The sequence below is a fragment of the Lepisosteus platostomus genome, chromosome 6 (assembly GCF_059453375.1).
Source record: "Lepisosteus platostomus isolate fLepPlt1 chromosome 6, fLepPlt1.hap1, whole genome shotgun sequence".
Taxonomy (NCBI): domain Eukaryota; kingdom Metazoa; phylum Chordata; class Actinopteri; order Semionotiformes; family Lepisosteidae; genus Lepisosteus; species Lepisosteus platostomus.
The window spans coordinates 33,406,926-33,429,778 of NC_142616.1; the positions used below are offsets into that span (position 1 = coordinate 33,406,926).

Below are 22,853 nucleotides of genomic sequence, written 5' to 3' on the forward strand. Positions count from 1 at the left end.
TTCGTTTTTCTAACACATTTGACTAAAAGACTATAATGCTCCAGAAAAAAATAATTCAGTAATTGATCGCCTTGCATTGTAAATACAATGTAACATATCTGAAATTATAATGGTATTAAGAGACACCCCTTAAATAACCGGGTTTCATGCAAAAATACCGCACAGACACCTCTCATTGTTTAAGAATATGAAACGGCTAGCCATGTCTGTAGGGAAAAGACAAAACCCTGTATTGCGTTAAGGTGAAAGCAACTATATTTTCTTTCACAATAAGACACTACAACATGACTTTAAAGCAAAATTACTTCGGCCGACTCTGCAAAACATGACCCTTGAAGTAGGCTACAATAATTTCTCAGAACTGTATTATTGTATTTTAACACAATTAACTAAAAACTTGCTGTTCCAGAAAAAATCCCTATAATGTCTAATGCAAAGAGAAGAAATTATGTGACTAAATTGTGTCACAGCAAAAAAAAGTTTAAGCAATTGTATATGATTATATGAGCCTCTAAAGATAATTAGGGTGAAATGTGGATTTAGCACTATAACTGTCACATGTATGAACCTCTTTACAAAGAGGTTGAAATTATTTTAATGACTGGTTCCTGCTATTAATGTTGTCACCTCTTTATACGATCATATAAATTGATTAGCTACTAACACCTCATACGGAGCAAACGCTGTGCTTGACTTGCTAAGGACATAGTAGAGACCAGCAACATTTTCAAGTTTTGAAAATGATGTCCAACATGATGTCTTTAACGATGGATAAAAATGCAAAGAAAATGTTTTCCTCGATACGCGGTTGAAATCGTATTTACTGGAATGAATGTACATTTTAAAAGTATATATTAATTGATGACATGCAGTTTTGCGTAAAGATGTCGTACTACGGTATTTTTTCATTGTTTTAGTTGTTATAAATCTTCCAGCGCAGAGGGAGGTGGCGAAAGATGGCTGCAGCTGAAACTCAGCTGATGTTAAGCGTTGGACTGATTGGTAAGGATTGGGGTAGTTCTCATTTTAAACGGAATTTTCATTAAACATTTCACAGTTTTTGTCCGTGGCAGCAAGTTCATTAACGATGGGGTGACGATACCGCTTCTGTGTCATCTGAGAGTTTTTTTTTTAGAGAGAGAGAACTGCAGTGTGTTAGCGGAAATAGGGAAATATTGTTGCACAGGACGATTGCCAGTGATCCAGTGGTTGAAAAGTATATTAAAAAAACGAATATCGTTTCTGCCATGACTCACTAAAATGCCACTTGTCTAGATCACCAGTCCTTGATAAATGTTCAGATTTAAATATGCAGCCCTGGTAATGTTAATACGATTTTCATCGTCCCACCTCAGAAGTCACATGATTTCGTTTTCACTATCGCTCATAGTAAAGTTGTCATTTCGTATTATGCTTTTTCATTTAAAATTAGAAGATAATGTAAAGCAAGGTCTTGGTTTTATTGCATTTATTTTATGACTGTTGACACGTATGAATGATGTTTCCTTATCGATGAATATGCAAAATAAACAAAGTCGTTTTTTGTGTAGAAACAGACACCGGCATGTAAGCTTTCAAAGGTCTGTTTCAGAATGTTTTCATTTTTCAAAATGACTCCGTTGCTCATTTTTATTATGTCTGCACATCCTAACCTCTCAGATTGTGCCATACACATTGTTTCGGTGTATTTTGCGTACCCTCCCAACTACTGAATTGCCACGAACTCGTCTCAAAAGTGAGAGCTGACCTTACTTTAGACCTACCACGAGTTAGGTAACTTGACGTGTAGCAGTATAACTTACAAACAATGCTAATTGTGTGAAAACAGGTCATATTAGCAGACAGCTCGCAGTAATTCTCGCATTTTGAGTGGTCGTTCCGTGTTCAAGCGTGACGTCACCAATCGTGCTATTGAGACTCAGACAGGCCTTTCTGCAATTTACAGGGGTACTGAATCGCTTGGGTCAGTGCTTTTTACACAACATAGCAGTTGTTACTACAGAAACGTACGTGAACATTGTAGTGCAGAAGGAGTTGCCATATAAAACTCTTTTTAGTTCTGTTAATTTAAAAACCCGAGTTTTTCATGAACTTTATCAAATTTGAGTCAGTATTGGTCTCATTTGAATAACCGGCTCTACTGTAATTTTGAATCATTCTGGCTATTTTGTTATTTCTAATAGCAACACCTTCCACAGTATTATTGTATTTTCTTTCTCTATTTATATTTTGATATTAGCAAAAGTTTTTTTGGTTACTGTGGAAAGCATTATTTAAAAACCTCAATGTTTGAAAACAAAGTTTAAATTTGATTAGCAAAAAAATGTGAGCAGGGAGAAGCTTGGCAAGGCAACTTGCAACTGAGGGCTCAGGCTGGACAGAAGCAGAAAGACTAGAGCTCCTGAGAGATTTGGATAACAATAGACTGTTTACCCCAATGAGGTAGAAAGATGTGAGACAAGACTCAAGACTACATGGTGTAACACAAGATATTTATTGCAGGTTAGAGGCACCATAGCGACAGAGTCTACATGAACAGATGTATGTTCAGTACTACATTCCTGTGGGTTGAGGGAGTTCATGTTGGCTCTCCTCATCTACTGCAACCCCTACTGAACCAGCACCCACTGAGGACCAGTATCAAGCGAGAATAGCTTACGGTCCTCCTCTGATGAGGGATAATGAGGAGGTCTGACTTGTAGCTGGGATGTGGAGAGTATCACTGATAAAAAAAAAACAGCAGTAAAAAAATGGATACAGTATTTGAGAAAGCTCAAGTGTGCTTATAAGTGATTTGACCTAGTCGAGTTATCAAGCTTCAAGTTATCAGCTTCGTATCATGTCCTTCCACACAGGAAGCCTTCATGGGTTTAACTGGTTCTAACATTGAGCTGATGTGGCGCCCTCTGCTGGAAATATGTTCCCACACGGTACTATTTGTGGACACACCAAATGTCACTACCCCATGGTCTACAGATTTCATACTGCAGCCGTTTTGAATTGGTCACGCAGGTAACCCATGTAAGCACCCTGTTTCCACATGTATTTAACGGTGTTAAGAATGACCATCTCATAAAACGAGCTCTCTGTAACTGGCCAAGGCTTCTCCCTCACATAATTCTCACTCGCGGTCACCGGTGCCCTGGCAAGAGAGACAGAAGCTTCTGCCCAGAAGCACGCCTTCAAGCCATTTCACATCCATGCTGCTCCTGTGCGTTCTGACGGTGCGTATCTTCTCCCGCCTCAGAGAGAGACACCAACGGCGATGCCCTGTGGGTGTGGTGCTACCCCTCGGTCGGCCCCGAGCTGCGGGAGCTCCTGCTCGGGAAGTGCTGCCTGACCAGGGAGAGCCTCGCCCTCCACACCTTTGTCTTCGGCCAGTTCCGCAGGACGTGGTACTACATCACCACCGCGGAGGTGCAGGAGCCCACGGGCCTGCAGAAGGCGAGTGTGCTGCCGGCTTCCCGCAGTCCGTGCCGAAATGTCCACAGAGCAAAGTTCTTTCTTTTCTTTTATTTCTTTTTGCCATTAATAAAAAAACAAATGCATCTTTACGAGGAAGCAATTGAATCATCGTGAATCAGACAGCAGGCTTTCGAGGGTTTCTTTCTAGATCTATCGAGTTGATTGTACGTTTTTTTTTTTGTAAAGCATTTGTAAAGCATTATTTTTGCATCACCACTGATGCTGATTTCCAGGGGAAAAAACGTAAGACCACTGAAATTCCAAAAAGGAAAAATTGCAACTCCTATTAAATGCGATCCACACAAAAGAGGAATTTAGCTATGGAACTGTTTAGCTAAGGTATGGCGCATGACTTGAGAAATTCTGATAATATCTGAATTTTGATTAATCAATAAAGTCCAACGATCAAATTTTGAATAGCAGTTTTAAAAACAGTCGCTTTTTAAAAGCAATTTGTACTGTTTCAAAGAAAGCTTTATCCCCTTTTGTATTTAGGTCACCCATTTTTCAATAGTGCTTACAGCAAAAGACTTCAACCCTGAGAAGTATGCTGCCTTTAGCAGAGTGCTCTGCAGGTACGTGCTATTAATCCTTAACACAATGAGTTTTGATAGTAACAGTTAAAATACAGTAAGGGTTTAACCAATGAAATAATGAAGAGAATTCAGGCATTTTAATGAATAGTTCCTTTAACTGTCCACACAAGCTTTTGTAACATATTGAACCTACTGAAGCAGCACCTTGGTGATAGTACAGTATGTGACAGGAATAATCATCAGCTTATTAAATGTGTTCTCTTGTACAACACGTTCCCACATGGTACTATTTGTAGACGCACCAAATGTCACATACATTTGAGTACATAGCATTTGACTACTTGATCACTAAACTTAACAAGTTATGTAGTGTAGTAGTAGTGTAGAGTACTGGGGCTTTTCCAGAATATGACGATGCCCATTAGTGCAGATCTAGACCATGCGTCATCTGCAGGGGAATGGATGATGCAACTGTTGAATTCCGTTAAACTGTAGAGAAGTAGAAGTATCACAGTCAGAGTCAGAAAAATCTATACAAAGGTAGATCATGAAGCAGGAAGAGATTAAATTAACAAAATTGTAACAAGCATGGATTTTTCTTTTCCTGTTTTTAGGATATACATTAAATATAGCAGTCCTGTCAAGATGATGGAAGGCTACATTGCTGTACTCACCAAAGGCATCTGTCAGAGTGATGAGAATGGCTCTTTTCTCATTAAGGACTATGATGTCAGAAAGGCTTACCTAGCAGGTTCTATAAAAGGTAAAAATGTCTTACTTTCTTTGTAGCCACGTTGCCCAAAATTCACAGCTAAATCTACCAGGAAAAAAAGTAATGAGGTGTTCTAATAAAAACATGAATACCTTAGAATACCAGCCAGTCATGTGCAAAACAGAATTGAATAATACACAAAACCCAAATATACTAAGGATTATTTAGAGGTGGAGGGATAAAAAGGAATGTTTTAAGTTATACACTAATATAATTAGTAGAACTAAGATCTAAGAGAATATTTCCAAACTTGCCATTGCTTCTGGGCTTCCAGATTGTGCTGCCAGAACAGGAAGAGCCTAACTTGCCTCTTACCTGTCCATTGTTTTTTGTAATGCAGGTCCATTCAATTATTAATCATGTAACAGTATATAACAGCACTAGATGGTATAAAAATCATGGGCAGTGTATAGGATTTTTTGTACTGTCTGTTCTGCACTGACAAGGTTTCCCTTTTCAGATGTGGTATTTCAGTTTGGAATGGAAACCGTTATCCTTTACACTGCTCTGATGTTGAAAAAGAGGATTGTGGTCCACCATCCTCGAATTGAAGCACTCCAGGAGTTCACAAGGTGATATGGGGGGTGGGGGTATCTAAAATTGTATACCTTTCCAAATTCACTTTGGTGTGAAGTTTAAGATTTTGCTGTAGTATGTTATGTTAAATTGTGTAGAATTCTATACCATTATATTGTGCCAAACAAGTTCACGTGTTCTACTTGTTTTATAGCTACTGTATATTTGAGATTTTTTCCCCCCATAATGGTAGATATTAGAAAATATTTTCATATTTTGGGGTTAGAAAGAATCAGCATGGATGAGTGCATTTCAAACATCAAGAAAAGTCAAATGTACACAGTAACCTGTAAAACTAATTTACATCACAAAATAGATTAAATTTCCAGTACACTGTTCTGCAGTTCAGAATAAGGCAACAAAACTTACAATGACGTGTGCGGCCCTATGACATTGTAAAGAAGCAGACTTGTGAACACATCTCTTTTAATCTAGTAGAAATATTGCTCTTGACTTTGAGAGAGTTTTGCCGACAAATACTACTTGTTAACTTTGCATGCAGATTACATTGGGTGAAATGTCTGCTGCACAGCCTGTTATGAATTGCTCGCACATTGAATTACATTAGTCATTACAGTGACTAGTGAGCAGGAAGGGCCGCATCATGTCACAATTCATGGGAATTCGAATGCGACTTTGCCATAATATGCAAAGCAACAATTAATAGGTTTATTCCATGAAGCCTTCACAGACGAAACTTTGTTTTCGCTCTTCTCTTTTCAGCATAGAATAAACCTATTACTTGTTCCTTTGCAGACTACGCATGCTGACGCAGCTACCCACCTGAACTACTTTGCCATAATATGGCGACTTACAGTACTTCCACAAAGTTCACGATTTTGTGCTTGATTCGAAATTTGTAGATTTTTTTCTATAACATCAATGAATTTATTTTGTTACCAAAATTTTATAACTGATCTGAGAAATTGGGACTGCAGTTCCTCTTTAAACCTGTGAGGCTAAAAAAAAAGAGGCCATGCCATCGTTACTGGTTGTCACCTTTTGTCAGATGCAGATCTGATTTATTAAAAATGTTGGTGTGCATTTCAGGGCCCTCCCAGCACTGACATGGCATCGAAAGGACTGGTCCATCCTTCATCCTTACGTAGACCTTAACAATTATGAACTGGAAGCCTTACAAATGTGCACAGGTATGAACAAATAAACTACTTTCATTCTAAACTGAATTGTCTGCAATTTGGTATACCATTTTCACAACCACCTTTAAGGGCTCTGAAATTCAACTCGAAAGTGGAACATCTCTTTTAGAACAGTTTAAGACGTGTGTAGGCTCTGCCTGTCATGGGATAAACCCAGATCTGTCTTCAATAAATGTTTTCATGACTAAAGACTTATACAAATTCTGTTTATGTAACTGACAACATTTAAAATGGCCAAATTTTAACATATCCAACATAAGGTCATGAGAGCCTTTTACCTAAAGTTATGTTTTTTAAGAAAAAAAACATTATAGATGTCAGATGTCCTTCCCACAGTGATAAAATGCATTGTAACGCTAATGTAAGCAGTGCTGGTTTTGTTTGCTGTCCTTGCAGGTTATGTAGCAGGATTCATTGATCCAGAAGTAAGCAATAGATCTGACCTGTATGATGTTTATGTTAATCTGCCTGATAGTGAAATCAGAATTTCACCGCAAGCAAAAGGTTAGTGCTTTGAATTCATTAGTCAATGTTAGCTGTCACACTGTTGTTGTCTTGTTTTTCTACCATTTTCTACGGTTTTTCTACCATGGGGTTTCGGAGATTGTCAGTTAATACACAAAGGATTGTTCTAACTCCCTCTTGGTCAAAAAGATATATAATTTGAGGTTCCGAGGACCAAGTTTATTGAAATGAGTCAAATAGCATTAGGTTTAGTTATTTTTTAGCTGAAAAAAAACAAAGTACACATTGCTGCATACAGTATATTGGTTCTTGGTCACTGAATTAAAAACATGAATACAAGAATTTGTTAATTGCATGAGTATCTGTTAAATTAAACAGCAAATTTCTGAATATCACAATTTACTCTTAAGTTTCAATTACTACTTGTGTTTTCCTTACTGGACTTTGTTTCACTGTTCAGGCTACAGTGTTTCTGTTACAATGCTAGGAGATGCTTAATTAACAGGAATGTTTGTTCATGTAACAAAATCCTCTGACTAACGCAGATCAGAATTCACTTTTTGCCATAATTTCTGCGGGATTATTATTCTGATTATAATGTACAGCTCTCATTGTAAAGCGTACTACAATTAAGAAACCAAAGAAAGTATTGTTTGTTTAAGTCTTTAAATACATTCACAACAATTAAAAATGACCATTTTCACTAGGAATGCTGACTGTTAGCTGTAAAAAGACTGTAAAGTACTTAATGACATTAGTTCAACATTTACAATAGCTAATAATTCTGTGAAGGACTTATTTTGTAGGCTTTGTTCTTTGAAAACACTAACACTGTAAGAAATACTTAAGACAGATGTTTAATAAACCAAAGTGTATGTTTTAGCAGATTACATGCTTCATTACTAAGGATATTATTTCTTGCCTTATTTTCCAACCATTACTGGGGCCTCTTGCAGTTTACACATACTAGCAGAGAAACTTCTGGTATAATCCTGTGTATCTTATTCTCATTTGGTCCATTTCAGCTGCAACAGTGTAAAGCCAGGTGAACCAATATGAACAACAGAATCATATGCCTACAATCCAAAGTCTGCATTAGGAACATTTAGCGTATTAATCGGATATTCAGTATGATGTAGTTTAGTACATCAAAATAGATCCATACCATCAATACCAACTTTTTTAATGTACTTGCAAATTGGTTTACTTTCATAAGCCTCTGATGACATGAAACTTTAATCAACTCCATTGATTTGACTACAGTTGGAATATTGAAGTTAAGAATGGCTATGGCCTACATGAGAAACACTTTCAGAACCCTATTCCTCTCACAGCTTTGCTTCCCGTTTCAGAGGCGATGACAATGGGAAAACTCCACAAAGACATTGGGCAGCTCATCGTTCAGGCTGCAGAGGACGCTGACAGAACCGACAGTCAGGTTATTAAGGTGAGGCAGAGCTAAACCAGGATTGCCAGGATTTCCACCCTTTTTTTTCTGCACAAATAAATACTAGTATTTACTAGTAATCCAAGTATTTAGCTTGAGTTAAATGTTAAACAGTTTTGACATTAAAAAAATAAAATAATTCATGCTTTCGGAAAATGTGGGAGGTGAAAGTAAACAGCAGGTGACTGCAAGAGCTGCAAAATTAACAGAACAAAACAGAATATAATAAGTAGTATGTAGAATTCTTTTAACAGCTTTGATCATTTCTATGCCTAATCGGCCGAATGATGCATTTGACTTCACACTTCTTTGTTCCAGGACATTGCAGTCAAAACCAGAGAGATTCTTACCAACTTGGCATCTCTGGCAGAAGAAAGCGAGAATTCCAAGATCACCTTGGAGACCTTGAGGCAGCGGCGCTTCCCCCCGGCAACAGAGAATTTCCTGTATCACCTAGCAGCAGCCGAGCAGCTTCTGCAGATCTGACACTTTCATCTCGCTTTTCCACAGGCATATGGCAGGCGCCAGGGGACCCAGGTCCATTCAGTCAAGCAGTTGAAACCGTTTTATATGATGTAGCCTCAGTTAGAAAGCAAGGTTCAAGAAACAAAAGCTTCAGCATTAAACACCAATGTTTAAATGTTTGTTAATGGATGCATTTCCATTTTACAGAGCATTCCTCTCTGCTCCATTGACAGATGGGGGGCTTCCTTTCGATTTCCATCATCTCTTGTTTTTCTGTTTTACAAAACGGAAAATACTTTGCTTAGCAGAATTGATCCAGTGACAAGTAAGACCTGTTCAATCTTGGACTGCCGTTAATTTTCGTGAGACACGTTCTCCTGACACAAAAATAAAAGAACTGTTAGGAGTTAAATCTCTTCTTTTTAACTTGCTGTAATACAAAGAAATGAGAGCTTTTTCTCCCCTTGCAGCAAAGAAGTAAAATGCAGCCTGAAGCCGAAGGGATTTTTATTATTATTATGAAATAATAAGCTGATTTTTTTCAATTGATCTCTTTAAGTGTGTGCATAAGTCTACATAAGAACAATTCTGGGGTGACTCACAGCAGAAGTGATTTTTACAGAAATGAACTACACACTATTTCAATTGTTTGATAGTCTGAGTATCTGACACTTAATTGTTGTACCGAAAACGACAGTACAAACAAAATTATTTGATTGGGGTTGGGGAAATGAGGAAGAGCTTTGGAGATCGGCAATTTTGAAAGTATCTAGGTGGCAAACAGTGCTTTTTGCAGTCAGTGTGTCTCAACTTACGCTCCTAATAAAGACCATTTATCCCAGTGATAAACATGCCTGGATAGGTGTGCCTTCTGCCTTTTGTCCCACACTTTGAATTAAGTGAACTCTGTCTTCTTATTACAAGTAATCGTAAGCATGCTTTGCAAGTCCTTCTCATTGACTACTCAAAGTCAACTATTAACCCCATAGGACTGATGCCTTGTATTCAACCCCTATTAGTGCCTGATTAAAATAACATCGGTTGACAATACAAATTCAGACATATCGTGTTTCAATACAAATACTGTCTTCCTTAGCTCCACCATCCATTCTTGATTTAGAAATTAGACTGCCATTTGAAGCAATTTAATCTGACAAGTATCAAAAATGAAAATTAAACTACCTTTCTTCTTTAAAACTGGATTCTAGTTTCTAATGCGATTTCAATTAATGTAATAGTTATTTACAGATGAAATTGCAATTAACAAAATCTCATTTAAAGTTGTTCAAAAAAGCTTGAGTGCCAACTTTTTTTTCCCCCCCACAAAGTACAGTTTATTTTAGCATAAAACAGATTACTACATGGCAATTGTAGTCAGTGTGAAAGTCTTCGGCTACATTGGTAGTTATTAAATGCTAGCTATGTGTTTAAATAAGAGACTAATTTATGAAGAAAGGATTTTGTATTTTTTATATAATCGGTACCTTGTTACATTTAGATGGACCTATCTTGTTTTTGTAAAATCATTATTTTTTTATATGATAAGTGCTTTGGGATCCTTTTGGATAAAAAAGCACTATAAATTGTAAGAATATTAATAATCATCATTACCATTATGATAATTTTAAAATGAGTTTGTCAAACATCTTAACAAAACTCATGGCAATTCATGCCACTAGAAGTGTTTCTGACCTGCCAAATTTAAGAATGTTTCCTAATGAATGATGTCAATACTAGCCTTATAATAAAAATACAAAATGTAATACATTTCTTTCCTGTGTTAAAACACAAGAATGAGATGTTTGTTACTTAAAGTGGGGTTAAAAAAGGCATACTGATATGAACTATGTGCAGCAGCACAAACAAGCCACAAAGAAAATTAACAAGAGGAAAATAAAAATGAATACAAAAAGAGATCTGTACAGTAATTCCAAAAATGTTGAGTGAACAAATGTACTGAAGAACTATTCTTAGGCATCTGAATTCCTTTTCACCGGAAACATGATTCCACTTGACAAATTCCAGTGAAATAAATAAGAAACTAATCCTGCAAGTATAATAGTATATCCCGTTTTTTGACAAAAGCCATACACATCTTGGGAAAGTATATGCATTTCTTGATAAGTAAGTACATTTTCATAAAGTACTATGGTTTCTCTGAAAAAATTTTCAGCACTTATTCTATTTAGTTCCAAAACTTTGCAGGTTCTTCCCATCCAGTTTCCAGTACTGCAGCATGCTATGCAGTACTATGAATAGTTTGTCTTGTTTAACATGACATCTATAATGCACTGCTATCTGAAATTGTTTTGAGGAGTACCCTTCCTTAAAGAAGGTTTATGAAACCAAACAAACTCCTGTTGCACTCTAAATCATCATTTAAAAAATAACATTTCAGTTTGGCAATTTAATGTGGATTATTGTTAACAATTATTCATTTGACAATGGAACTAATAAGGGGAAATTAAGCTTTTCCACTGATCATATATATTTACAGGTTTGTAACTGAACTGCTAATGAGAACAAGAATAACAGTCTTGAACAGAAAAATAGGCTAACTTCACAAGCCAAATGTAGTATTTTAGGTTTGCAAGTCACAATTCACCAGGGGGCTAAAAAATACTCAATCTAAAATTGTTTAATTTAATTTATAAAAGAAGACTTACAGCTTTACTTTTAAACCATGCTTCACTAATTTTGAACTAAACTGTTCCCCTTTCTACAGCTGACAGAGATAGTGATTTTGTGCACAGGATTTGTTAATATGAGTATGATGCTAAATGACTGTTCTGAATTGATTAGTTAGAAGTGATGAGGTATTTAAATCACAGTGCCAATACACTGCAATATTTTTCAGTAACCCAAAGGCTCATTTAAATACATATGCCTAATACGAATGCTACATGATGTTTCTGTGTATCCATCATTAATGTTGTATACTTATGTCACTAATATTAGTATTATGTTATATACAATATGTACAGTATATTGTACAGTTTGCAGCTCCCTTCATCAAGAAACTGTGTAGGGGTTAGAAAACACAGCAAAATTGGATGTGTGATCAAGAAAGTGTAAATAAACATTTTTTTATTTTGTTTTAGATGACGAGCTGTGAGTTTAAGAATACAGAGTAATTGTCTATGTACCACTATGTTAAAGTCAGCAGTATGGTGAACCAAGTTCCCAAGTTCAATTAAAAACTGTCCCAGATGATCAGACATAATAAACAAGAACTGATTTATTTTTGTTGCATCAAGAATTAATCATCACAAGTTGAAGTGTGACAGGGATTTTATTTTGAATTGTAATACTGAAGCCTCAACAAAAAAATAAAATAACAAAATCTTTTGTCATGTCACCACCATGTTTAGAATGTTCTCTGTCAATATACATGTGTAGCTCACAAATGTGCATTTTTAAAACAATGAATTGAAATAAATAACGCTGATGTTATGTAAAGCATGTAAGACAATGGCAGCTGATTCACAAAAATATTAAAAATACAAGTGGTTCCTAGGCTTAATAGATTGTATATATCTGAAGGATAAATGTATTGCTGTTCATTTAGATTCAAGTCAATACAATAACCGTGCCAAATAAATTCACAGTCTTACCATGTCTTTGTTTTCCAAGTTTAACACACTGTGGTTTAATCAGAAATAGTCTGTGATATCTTCACCTGGCCAGATAGTGTTTTCAGAGTGTGAATATTAGCAAAGGAAGGTACTGAACTACTGAACCTGGTGGGCTTCACTCAGATCAACTAATCTTCTGCTCTGGAGTGGAATCTGTTCATATCTGAATGCTACCAAAATCCAATATTATTTATCAAAGTATCATTTTTAAACCATATGGGATGTAGATGGCAAAACCCATAGAAAACCCTTCTATTACAATCAAACAGTACTATGGAAACAGTTACCTTGTAGTAATATGTTAAACTGAAAAGTATGTAGGAGCTCTGAATTTCCAGCCAGATACTGGAGGTAGACCATTAAGGTTTTGTTTGAAGTCTCAGCCTCTTCCGGCTCTATACTAACACTACTGTACCATCTTTCCAGTTAAGTTTCTCAGTAGTTCCTTACCCTCTTCTACAGTATCTGAAAAACATCGCTGAAAAGTCAGAGGCCCCTGTGGTAGTACAGATGTGTGTCTGCTGTCAGTGCTTGGATCTCCTTTTCTAAGTTCTTGTTTTGCACCTATAAAAAAAAAAACAATATAGAAAGAACATACAGTAAATGGTTGGCTGACAAATATAACCATTGATCAATATTTGGTAATGAATAAGTGAAACATAGGAAATAAATATTTGGAACATTTCAGGATTTTAGGAGAGTTTTACAAAGAGGGGGCTCATGACTTGCTAATGAAAACAAGAAATTGAGCTACTGCAGCCACAGTAGACTGACTTCATAGATCTTTACCTTCACCACATTGACTACCAAGCAGGCTGCAGTACTTGCTTTAGAATTCCAGGCCCATTAACATGAATGAGTGGCCTTTGTTTCTCTGTTGGCTACATGCCTCATATTGTTTAGGCATAAACATCATAACATAAATTCCCATTTCTAATGAATAAAATGTATGCCTTTAGCCCTCCTTTAGAGCAGCTTACATTGCTTTTGCAATTTTGTTTTTTAGTGCATTTTCATTCTGTAAGAAGCTAAACTGAATAATAATCTTTACGGTGCATAAATACCTGCAGTATAAAAACAACCAAGGGATACACTGTATGTAAACTCTCTCAAAAAGGACCTTAAAAGTTCTTCTAACTTAATTACCAAAACAGACTATTAGAAAAACTTATTTATACCAAAGGGAAACTTTCTTGCACTTTTAACACGGTATTCATACTATTTTAGTCACACAGAGTCTTACCTTTGCAGCATGTGGGAACAAGCTGAAGGACACAGGGATCATTAATCCAAACACCAGAGCTGCAGTTATGTGTCTAAGTGGTGCCAGAAGCAAAGGTCTTCCCTGAATGAATTTAGTTCTAACACAGAAAAAAAACGTATAAGTAATATGTACCGCATTCTATCCTTCCATAACAACTATGCTTACATTCAACCTGGAGAAAAAAGCCTTTATCCAGGAATACCTCTTCCAGGAAGAAGAAAAACCTTACCTGTCCCATGTAAACTTGGCAAAAACTCTTTGCCAGTACACTGAAATCAAAGTAACTCCAGTGGGAATAATAACCATGAAATTAGCATGTTCTTGGAAATGGGGTAAGAAAAGTGCTTTAACACCACAGAAAATCATTTACAGGAACAAATCTTTCACCTGCGCAGGAAACTGATGAGCAGGTTGGGCCCTACTGTCGTTGTACCAATCAGTACAGCTCTGGATGCTGCAGTTTCAGTCACCGCCTGAGAAAGAGGGAGAAAGCAGTCATCTAAAGAGTTGCTAAAAAAAGACGTCTTCCATTCATTCAAATGGACTTTTCAGAAAACGGAGCCATATAGGACTGACAAAGAAATGAAGATCTACATTACATCATTTCAGGTATTGTTTTCCTTTGTAAAAGTTACCAGCACCGAAACGCTACATTTTTTTAGTACAAGGATATGATGCTATATCTTGAGAAATGAGAGTTAATCCTGTTTAAATTCTGTCTGAAATGAGGTGCACCAAATACCAAATAGTTTTGAGCTTAACTTAAATGAAAGCATCAAACATAGTTCTTTTCAAAACTCTTAAAAATGATGATATATTCTTTAGATAATCAATTGAACATGCCTAAAGAAGGTGAATGGCTTTTTCCTTTACCTTCAGCCCAGCCTTCTGTGACATTCCCACTGCATTCCCATTGGAATCGAAGACCTGGATCCCATTTTCAAACTCCTCAGATCTCACAACAAACAAACTGAAGGCGCTCAAAAGAGCTAAAAGAAATAAAAGACACCATTCACATCACACAACCACTTTAAGAATAAGTAAAAAAAGAAACAACCAATACATGTCATACAAAGTAATAAGTTGGAGATGATTGACCTGATGAGAGGTTTGCCCTAATCACAGACACAACATATTCCTTAAAAGATCCACTTACCTGCAAACTTCAAAAGTAATTTTTATATGATGCCGGATCTGCCTTTGCAGTGGGCCATTTTTTCAGAATGCCATTTAATCAAAAATCATTTGCTACAGACCAACAGTGACTCAGTAAAGCTAAGTACCTACAAAACTGCTACCAGAAAGCTGGCAAATTTTGAAAAAAAAATCTGTCTGAAAAAACAATAAAGTGCATTACCATCAGTTCAGTCAGCATGAAATTACCAAAACACAAACAGAGCAGTTGAAGGAAACAATACATGTATACAGGGAATACTCGTCACATTCCCAGCTGATTCTCCTACTTGAATGCATGAAAGAAAAACCTTCCCCGTAAAGAATAACATTTAATACAATGCAGGATACACAAGTACCACAATGAGCACTTTGTGAATAAGCCACAGTAGAATATTCTGGCTACATTATCAGCTGTAACTCATCCAAGAAATTGTAGACGTGTGTCGTTATAGACTTTGGTTATAATCCTGAATTCATTTTGTGCTGACTCCAGGTGTGCTGCGTCCACAGGAGCAGATCAAGAAAGTCCTCCTCTGCTGACTGGCAGGACTTCTTGGGATAAAGACAACCAAGAGGTCAACCAGCACGCACAATGTCAGAGGGCAATATTTGTTTTAAGTGGAAATAATTTGTACAAACCAAGTCAAATCTAAAGGCACTTGTGACAGAAAAGGACTCAGTTAACATCCTATTTAATACAACTTTTGGAACCTACCAAAAAGAGGAACAGGTAGGACTGATCTGAAGAATAACTGGACTGTTGGGCTTTTCATTCCATAGTGCTTCATCATATACTGAGGAATGGCCTATGGATGGAAAACAGAAAACTGAATTCGTAGATTGCTCAACCAACAATCTGGAGAGAAGAAACACACTATCTCTGAGCAAATCATAATCCCTAATCAACAGATCTGAATTTAAAATGACCTGCAATTCCCACACTTAGCATGTTTTCTAGCTGTGTGGCTAAGTGATCCCTCGTTTTCCACTCCGGGAGCTTTCCCGATGAGTGTACTTGCAACATAAAAATAACAGAAACCTAGTCCAAGTTGTTCTGACATGTCCTATATCTTGTATTATTCCAAACATTTCTTTACATTTAGGTATGTTTGTTGCACTTTGAGCATATTGGCCACTCAGATATATGAATCAAATTAAAATTGTACTTTTCCGCATCTTCGCTTCAGTTTATAATTCCTCTCTTATTTACTTCCTACTGAAACACACTCCTCTTGCATCACCTATTTAAAGAAATCATCCCTCAAACATACATGTAACTGTGCACCTAAGAAGAAGCCTAAAAAGACACCATCACACAGAGTACAAAATATCAAAACCTGGGCAATCTCTAGACACCTACCCCGGCACATGTCGCAAATGAAACAGATCCAGCAATCAAAAGAACTTGCTTTAATGACATCTTGTTTTCCTGTCAGGAACAAGAGAAAGACAAAATTCCAATCATTTTTACACTTAATTTTGTTCAATAGATCTGCCTGACACACCAAACATATTTTTGTCCTTTTTTGCATAATATTAAAGAAGTATAGTATACACCAGAGGTGGCCAATCCTCAAATCATAAATCAGCTGAAATTATTTTTCAGCACCAACCCAAAGCCATGTGGCCATGCAAACTCCACACAGAAGGTGCCCCAGACCAAATCAAACCCAGCCACCAAGAGCAGGGTGCAACCAGTGCTAACCTGAAAGCCACTGTGCAACCCGTCTAGAATGCCATTTTGTAGATCACAAGCACGACTTTTAGCTGCTCCTGATTTAAACATGATTATTTTAATAAAATACTAATCAAAACTCATGTATTCCAAGTCCTGATCATTTTAATCATTAAGGGAGACCTACAAGACGAGTTGGCAACATGATTCTCCAAGACTACAGAGGTCCACCCCTGGCGAACATCATTCAACAGTAATGATTTGGGACTGACTGAACTGCAATATGCTGGCAATTCAACACACCCTTTAAAGACAAGTAAATGGATAATTAACTACTTTCCCTAGTCCAAATTAATTACCTGAAATAGATAGATAGATACTTTATTGATCCCGTGAGGAAAATTGCAGAAACTTGTGGCGATAGCTGGATTCGAACACCCGACCTCTGGCTTATAAGTCAGTTACTTAAACCATCACGCCACTGAAGCAGTCAGTGGCATGATGGTTTAAGTAACATGACATATATAACATATATATTTATTATATAAATATATATATATAAATGACATATAAAACAAATTAAGAAAGCCAGAGCAACCATCTTACCTGACTGACTGTGGTATTTCTGTTGGCATAGTTAAAACCAGCACTGTAACTGTGAAATAAAAACTGAAAAGAAGAATATTATCACAGCTACTGTACATAACATACAGTAAATCATTACCACATTCTATTTACTGAATGGTATGTATTTACATAACATTCACAGCTGTCGAGCAAGAAATTTAATTTTTATTTCACTACAATAAGGAGAATTTAATGCCATTCAACAGTCTTAATTGTGGTTCAGGTGGGTAGCTGCGTCAGCATGCATTGGCTGCAAAGGAACAAGTAATCGGTTTATTCCATGCTGAAAAAAAGAAGAAAGAAAACACAACGTTTCGAATGGAATAAACCTATTACTTGTCCCTTTGCAGTCTTAATTGTGGATCGTCTCTGATGTCTGTCAAATAAATTAAGAACATAATAGTGAAACAGCTATCTAAGTAGGCCTAATATGGTTGTAGGCAGTAGGTCGTAAGTGACAACTGAGCTAAATTACATGTGAAATGAGAAATAAAATACTTCACTTCAAGTTTCACTATTTTTATCTATTCATTAGGATTATCCCCTGGTTTTGCAAAAGTGAAGGGTGATTTGCAAATCAGCTGCAGATGATTACAAAATTGTTGCAATCCAATCAATGCAAGGAAATATTCATTTGAGAAACAAATTTAAATGAAAACTGAACCCACACATTACATTTGAAAAGAGTGTGATTGATTCTTTATGGAATTTTGACTACATACTTGCTGTAAACAAGTTTTTCATTTAGTTTACTTGGAACCCTTGATCTTCAGCAAATAAGGGGCATTAGGGCTATAAATCAACAAATCAATTTGACAGGTGAATTGTCAAGACATCATTCTGTTACAGCACATTTACCTGCCAAAATAGAGCTGGTTTCATTCCTCTGTGAGGAATGAGGGTGGCTATAACCTGAGAGCAAGTTAGAAAAATACTGTAATTAAAAATACAACTTTACTATTGGAAGATAAAACAGGTTTAATAGATATCAATACCTAAACAGTTGAAGGTAATATAATACTGTACTTATGGAGACTGTGACATATGTATATATATTTTAAATAGATATCCATCAGTATTTTTTCCACTGACCTTAAATTAATTCTGCTAAAACTATCCCAACACCAACTAAACTATTCTCAAAATGTTTAATGTATGAGATCAAATCGTAGCTCCATTAATTAAAAAGAAGTATGTGAAATATTGCAATTAATTCCTAAAGAATCTATATTATTATTAATAATAATAATAATAATAATAATAATAATAATAATATAAACTTTATTTTATATAGCACCTTTAAAGGTGCTTTCTCAAAGCACTTTACAGAATGACAACAACAACTACAAACTACAACAATTAAAAATGAACAATGAAAAATACACAAGATAATGGCTTTAAATACACGCTGGTCTACACATCTAATATTTTTTTACTTTTACCTTTTGTAACATAGAAGCACCTTACTCACCAAAGGTGCAGCAATTGGTAGGAAAGCTGAAATGAAATAAACAAGATCAGTGTTACCAAATAATCAAATATGCCATCAGCAGTTTTTATTATTGACATATGGAATATGGCTTGAGCTTTTGATTATTTCCCTTCATGATTCTACAATAGTTTTAAGTACATAGCTGACAACTGTTTGTCAGATATAAATGAAATGTTCAGCCTTAAATATTTAACAATGAAAATATTGTGCAGTTTTTTGCTATACAGACGTTTTTTTTTTATTTTTTTTTTCCTTGCAGTAGTTACATATATTTAACGCTTTTTACCCATGAAAGTGTCAAGTCTGAGCAGGGGTATGATTCTCGCTTAGGGTGGGAGAGGTCCCGGGTTCAAATCCCGGACGAGCCCTTGTGTGCTCTTTGTTTTAACAACTGAGAGACTTTCTGTAAGTAAGAATTCCATTGTACCAGTACATGTACCAGTTCAAGTTCAAGTTAATTCGAGTTATAATCAAAGTGATTTGTTTAAAAAATGTGTATATATACTTTGTAACTCAACGTCAAAATAAGGGGGTGAATACTTTTGTAAGCCATTGTAAATAAATTCAAGGCTTTTCTTGCTCAAACGGAAGAAATTAATTGTAAGGAGTAGTGTGTGTGGAGTAGTGGGTCGGGCTCTGGATTAGGGCTGGAAGGTTTGGGGTTTCCCATTGCTGTCTTACTCTTGCACTGTACTTCAACCAGCTTGTCCCTGTAGAACGCCCAGCCGTATAAACGGACTTGTTTAGAAGGGGGTGAATACTTTGGCAAAGCTGCTGCTGCCCGAAATCTTTAAATCTTTTCTTACCTGGAGGCCGGAATACAAGTGGAATCACGTTACCAGTGTCGGAATGAACAGAAGCCTATAAATAAAACCAAAAATGAAACTTTATTTTACATAACGATTCCTGCATTTTTAGGACTCCATGCCAATTCAACAAAACAAAAAGACTAAAACAAAATCAGAAAAATTACAGCAACAATTATAGCTTATAAATAAAAAATATTCCCGTGACTTTTTTGGGGACAAGGACATAGAGCCTTTATCTGCTGTTTCCATTCTAAACATTGGAACTACATGTCTATGTTCATGAAATGCAATAAAAGGTTCATGAAATGCAACTTTACATGGATGAAGTTGTACAGCTGCTTAGGTGGTGTCATAGCAATAACCTGGACTTGAACATAAGGAAAACGAAAGAGATAATAGTGGACTTTCGGAGACACAGGCCATACACTCACAGCCCACTCAGTATTGATGGAACGGAAGTGGAAACAGTCACCAGCTTTAGGTTTCTGGGAATTCACATCTCTAAAGATCTAACCTGGACTGTGAACACTGACTCTATCATGAAGAAGGCTCAGCAGCGCCTTTATTTCTTGAGGTGCCTCAAGCGATGGGGGATGCCAATACATGTGTTGGTGAACTTCTACCGCTGCACCATCGAGAGCGTCCTCACCAACGGGATCACCGTGTGGTATGGCAACACCTCTTCGCGAGAAAGAAAGGCACTGCAGAGAATGGTCAATATGGCCCAGAAGATCATCGGCTGCGGTCTCACCGAGATTAAACAGCTCTATGAGGACAGAGCTGGATCTTCAATAGCTTCTATCCACAAGCAGTGAGACTGGCGAACACATTTAGCCATCCCCCTCGGACCACACCTACACCATCACCATCTACCTCTTTATGATTTCTTATCTATTGCACATCTCCAGTCATTGTTTACACATCTGTATTGTTTACATTCAAACTGTCTACATGTTTACTTGCACATTGTCTATTGTTTGTTTGTACATTGTCTCGATGCAGTTTGCACTTTGTCTTGTTTTTTACACTTGTTTTACAATCGAGAGACTTTCTGTAAGTAAGAATTCCATTGTACCAGTACCGGTTACATATGGCAATAAAGTTCAAGTTCAAGTTCAAGTTCAAGGTTGGCAATCCGATAACGTCTAATGCACTCCATTGTTCATGGTAATCCTTAGCTGTTTGTAGTCACCAGCAATGTCAGTTAAATTAATAACTGTTAATTGATTGAAGCACTGTCTCCTACAATGAGAGGAACTGGAATTATCAAGACTGCCTGACCCTGGAGTATTGATGCTGTGTGCCAGAAACAAAGTTTCAAATTAAATTAATCTGTGTTAATTCCTATCATTGCAATTAAAATAAAAGGGGCGCTGTGTTGTGTAAATATTTAAATATGCTTTCTTCAGACCAATTAACATACCAAAAGGAAGGGACTACTTACTAGACTCAGCTTCCAGGCATCTCTATCCTGAAATCAGGAAAATGAAGTACACTATGATTCAGTGACAGGGTAAGAGGAACAGTGTTGATAGACCGTAATGCCTGAAGAGACTAGGACTCACGCTACCTTTTTGTCCAGAGACCTCTCTTTTGTGCTTTCCAACAGAGTGCAGGCTTTTTTAATTTCGCCCTGAAAAAATTGGAATTGCAGAACAAATGAAATGTGTTTGTTATTCATAGCTTAACACAGTGGTTCTCAACCTTTTACTGCAGTATGCACAAATTTGGTTCTCACAATGTTATCATACCTTGATATGAAGATTTACCTTCTAAACAAATCTGGCATATCTCGCATAAACTTTTTGAATTAAATTATGAGTAATAAAGAACCTCAGTTGACAGCATCTAGATGGATATTGACCTTGATATTTTTTTTACAAATACGTTATTCTATGTATCTTATTTAGATTTAACCAGATAGCCAATCCACTTTTATGAATTTTCATAATAAATGTATTTAACACACAGTGTCTGGATTGCAAGAAATATACTTACATCTGATGCAAGAAGAGAAACTGGGTCTAAAATATCAACCCAATTCAAAATCCTCCCGATGAAGGTCTTCCCAAACAAAAAAGCGAGAAACATAAAACGAAATAAATGCAGCACTCTGATAGGATGCATACTACATTTTTAAAATGCACCACATGCACTTCTACTGATAATTCATGAATTAAATATCACCCATCAGTAGCAAAGTGTAAACATTTTTACATCGGAAGTACCGCATCTGTAAAGCATGTCTACAAGAAAAACAAAGCGTGTAACTATTATGCGACACATTACACTTTTAAGATTTGTAACTTCTGTCCTACTGCTTTTTGTCATAACAAGAAATATATTTAGTATTCGTATTAATGTGTAATGTGCTGCATGCCATTTATAGATATACTGTTAGCATAGCTAGTTTAATATAGATATTTAACTAACCTAATAAAGTAAAGAATGCAAAATACGTTGGAAAAACACGACATGCACGGATTGCTCGTGGTACTGCAAAGCACAGGTTACAACTGCAAATAAAACACTTGCACTTTATAATTAGTACCAAAATCATATTTTACAGAGGTGGATTCAGCACATAATCTATATTGTTACCACAGGTGATTTGTGAAGACGTTATGTAGATATTAAGCTTCTACCTGTCCTTCTTTTCTCCAGTACTGTAAGTTATGATGATCCATTTAACCGGTGTCACCGGCACACTAGCAGAGTTCTCGACAGTAGATTCTGCAGCACATCTGCACAAGTTTGGCGTCGGCGTCGGCTTGGACTCGGTATGCGGACAGTAGGTACAGTACAAGGTCATTCCCAAAAGATCTACAAAGTGCGCCCAGCCGCGTTTTAGCAGCGTGAATTTAAAACAGAGGAGCGCTGATTGACAAAGTATTCAGGAAACCGAATGAAATCTTCATGTCCACCTGCTAGCGCCCCCTAGTCAGGATGTCTGAAACGCCTATGAATGACGCTATAAATGTGCGCGAGTTCCCTACTACGGACATACAGGAAATACTGACAACTTAAGTTAAAAAGACTTAATCAAATGTGCTTTTGGCAATGCACGGGTTTAATGTAGATTAGTAACTTTATAAAATGTATTGTAAATGAATTTACACTGTTTAAGAGTCAGTTTATCCCTTACGTGTTGTGATGCCTAGTATTACTTTTATATAGGTTACTAATCTACATTAAACCCGTACATTGCTATCCCAAAACCATTCCCAGGTTCAGCACCACCAGTGTATGTCTCATTTTAAACGTTACCAAACGTTAACTGCTATCCGTT

At 36.5% G+C, this 22,853-nt stretch overlaps 2 protein-coding genes across 3 annotated transcripts; one reads left to right on the top strand and one right to left on the bottom strand.

Annotated features, from left to right (window-relative positions):
- Positions 1-759: 759 nt before the first annotated feature.
- On the top strand, positions 760-9,735 carry dennd10 (DENN domain containing 10). The gene is made up of 9 exons (XM_088635487.1): positions 760-1,002; positions 3,248-3,444; positions 3,961-4,040; positions 4,616-4,764; positions 5,234-5,345; positions 6,400-6,500; positions 6,906-7,013; positions 8,327-8,421; positions 8,740-9,735. The coding sequence occupies exons 1-9, from the start codon at positions 957-959 to the stop codon at positions 8,905-8,907; spliced, it is 1,056 nt and encodes a 351-aa protein (XP_088491613.1). The 5' UTR covers positions 760-956; the 3' UTR covers positions 8,908-9,735.
- On the bottom strand, positions 7,532-22,488 carry sfxn4 (sideroflexin 4). 2 transcript variants are annotated; one of them, XM_088635484.1, is made up of 15 exons: positions 22,210-22,488; positions 21,563-21,628; positions 21,135-21,197; positions 21,009-21,035; positions 19,562-19,616; positions 18,735-18,760; positions 18,122-18,175; positions 17,243-17,305; positions 16,322-16,390; positions 15,677-15,767; positions 14,659-14,774; positions 14,173-14,258; positions 13,765-13,882; positions 12,972-13,085; positions 7,532-9,159 (listed from the first exon to the last, which is right to left on the bottom strand). In XM_088635484.1, exons 1-14 carry the CDS (start codon positions 22,249-22,251, stop codon positions 13,008-13,010), a joined length of 954 nt encoding a protein of 317 aa, XP_088491610.1. In that variant the 5' UTR covers positions 22,252-22,488; the 3' UTR covers positions 7,532-9,159; positions 12,972-13,007. The 2 variants fall into 2 exon arrangements, with proteins under 2 accessions (XP_088491610.1, XP_088491609.1); XM_088635483.1 differs by lacking the exon at positions 7,532-9,159 and having other exon boundaries at positions 12,165-13,085; positions 22,210-22,486.
- Positions 22,489-22,853: the final 365 nt, after the last annotated feature.

Excerpts from the sequence above, each read along its gene's own strand:
- dennd10 (XM_088635487.1), top strand. The coding sequence starts at position 957 with ATGGCTGCAGCTGAAACTCAGCTGATGTTAAGCGTTGGACTGATTG. Across the intron at positions 5,346-6,399 it reads GCACTCCAGGAGTTCACAAG|GGCCCTCCCAGCACTGACAT; the intron begins GTGATATGGGGG and ends TGTGCATTTCAG. Across the intron at positions 7,014-8,326 it reads AATTTCACCGCAAGCAAAAG|AGGCGATGACAATGGGAAAA; the intron begins GTTAGTGCTTTG and ends TTCCCGTTTCAG.
- sfxn4 (XM_088635484.1), bottom strand. The coding sequence starts at position 22,251 with ATGGATCATCATAACTTACAGTACTGGAGAAAAGAAGGACAG. Across the intron at positions 18,761-19,561 it reads ACTTGTATTCCGGCCTCCAG|CTTTCCTACCAATTGCTGCA; the intron begins GTAAGAAAAGAT and ends ATTTCATTTCAG. Across the intron at positions 18,176-18,734 it reads TACCAATTGCTGCACCTTTG|GTTATAGCCACCCTCATTCC; the intron begins GTGAGTAAGGTG and ends ACTTGCTCTCAG.